The sequence below is a fragment of the Rhagoletis zephyria genome, unplaced genomic scaffold (genome assembly GCF_001687245.7).
Source record: "Rhagoletis zephyria isolate East Lansing unplaced genomic scaffold, Rhagoletis_zephyria_1.1 Rzeph_scaffold_64661, whole genome shotgun sequence".
NCBI classification, from domain to species: domain Eukaryota; kingdom Metazoa; phylum Arthropoda; class Insecta; order Diptera; family Tephritidae; genus Rhagoletis; species Rhagoletis zephyria.
The window spans coordinates 1-1,479 of record NW_016221712.1 but is presented as its reverse complement, the minus strand read 5'-3'; the positions used below and the strand labels follow the sequence as shown (position 1 = coordinate 1,479).

At 48.7% G+C, this 1,479-nt stretch overlaps 1 protein-coding gene across 1 annotated transcript; it reads left to right on the top strand.

Annotated features, from left to right (window-relative positions):
• Positions 1 to 7: 7 nt before the first annotated feature.
• Positions 8 to 970, top strand: LOC108356759 (uncharacterized). Its single transcript, XM_017607862.1, has 2 exons — positions 8 to 579; positions 696 to 970. The coding sequence occupies exons 1-2, from the start codon at positions 207 to 209 to the stop codon at positions 968 to 970; spliced, it is 648 nt and encodes a 215-aa protein (XP_017463351.1). The 5' UTR covers positions 8 to 206.
• Positions 971 to 1,479: the final 509 nt, after the last annotated feature.

Sequence of the window (1,479 nt, the reverse complement as noted above, 5' to 3'; positions counted from 1 at the left end):
ATTTAAAGCGGCAGCGCGTTGTGCGGCGCAAGAACACCAAGACAACAGATGCGCGTCGGAGAATAGCCCAGGAAGCGGCCGGAGCTTCACGACTGACACCACCTCAGCCGCAACCACTGATAGGCCTGACGCTACCCGATGGCATACCAAGTCCGGACACACCGCTCTTCAAGCATGGCAGCACGACTCGCGCTGAACTTTTAGCAATGCAAACGCCACCAAACTCAATATACGTCGTTGACAATAATTATGCAGCAACATCTGCAGCGGCAGCAGAGATTACTGAAGCTGAGTTACAGCAGCGCAGCTCAACGCCGACGCTGGAAGAGACGTATTCGATCAAGCGTTGTCTGAGCTTTTCATCGGCTAGCGACGAGGAAGACGACGCGGACTTTAGCAGCGCCGCAAAACGCAGCTCGGTGGCATCGTCCAATACGAGCTCCATGATGGGCGACCACTTCGGTTCCGGACGCGCATCGCGGAATTCGCAGGGCTCATGGAAAGGCCCGAGCAGCAACGCCGTGCGTGGAAATGTGGAGGTGTCTATACACGTAGAGCGGCAGCAATTAAATGTACATGGTGAGTTCCAACTTTATTGGGCGGTGGTTAAAATAGCAAAATCACGAAACACAATTTATTGTTAGAGTAAAAACGCCGTTACTTTCAATTTCTCTTCTTCTTCCTACTTTTAATAGTTATACGTTGTCGCGATCTACAGCGTCCAAATGGTTCTACTGCGCTGAATGCATACGTTAAGGTAGCGCTGATACGCAACAAACCAGCCAATAAGCCAGCGGAGAATTACTTCCAGCGTACGGCTGTGCATCGGCATTCAAGCCGTCCGTACTTCGATCACCGCTTCAGATTTGATTTGAGCGCACAGGCGCAGGCGCAGGCGCAAACGGAAACGGATACTGCTGCCGCGGGCGAACGTCTGCAATTGGCTGTATGGCACAGAGACCGCNGTTAAATGCGCGCGGATGCGGTGTGAAGAGCAGCTGAGCTCCGAATTTCTAAGCTGCATTGGAAATATATTTCAGAAAGCGACTTTAAACAAAATTATTTAAAAACAACGCAGTTGAAATTTGAAGCTCTGCCAAAGTGTTAAGGAGTACCTTAGCAGTGATTCGCGTTTAACCAACAATTAAGAAACCGCGCCCCGCCCGCCTTTTAAATGCTTCTATTGAACGAGTTTCATACTGTGAAATAATTATACTCGTAATATGGCAGAAGTAGGGGTCATACCTTTTGCACTTTCCGTCCATGAATGAGGTTCAAACAGCAATTCTAATTGTTGCGCCTGCATTTTCTACGAGCACCTTATCAATAATTAAAAAGACTGACGCTCTCTTATTAAGCCTTTAATGCCACTTCTATGTATGTACTGGCCTGGCGTTGGCTGCCTGTCTGTTGACTGCTGTCTTTGGGCTCTTAGCTTTGCAATTAAAAAATGACAGCCAGCGTTCATTGTCCTCTCGA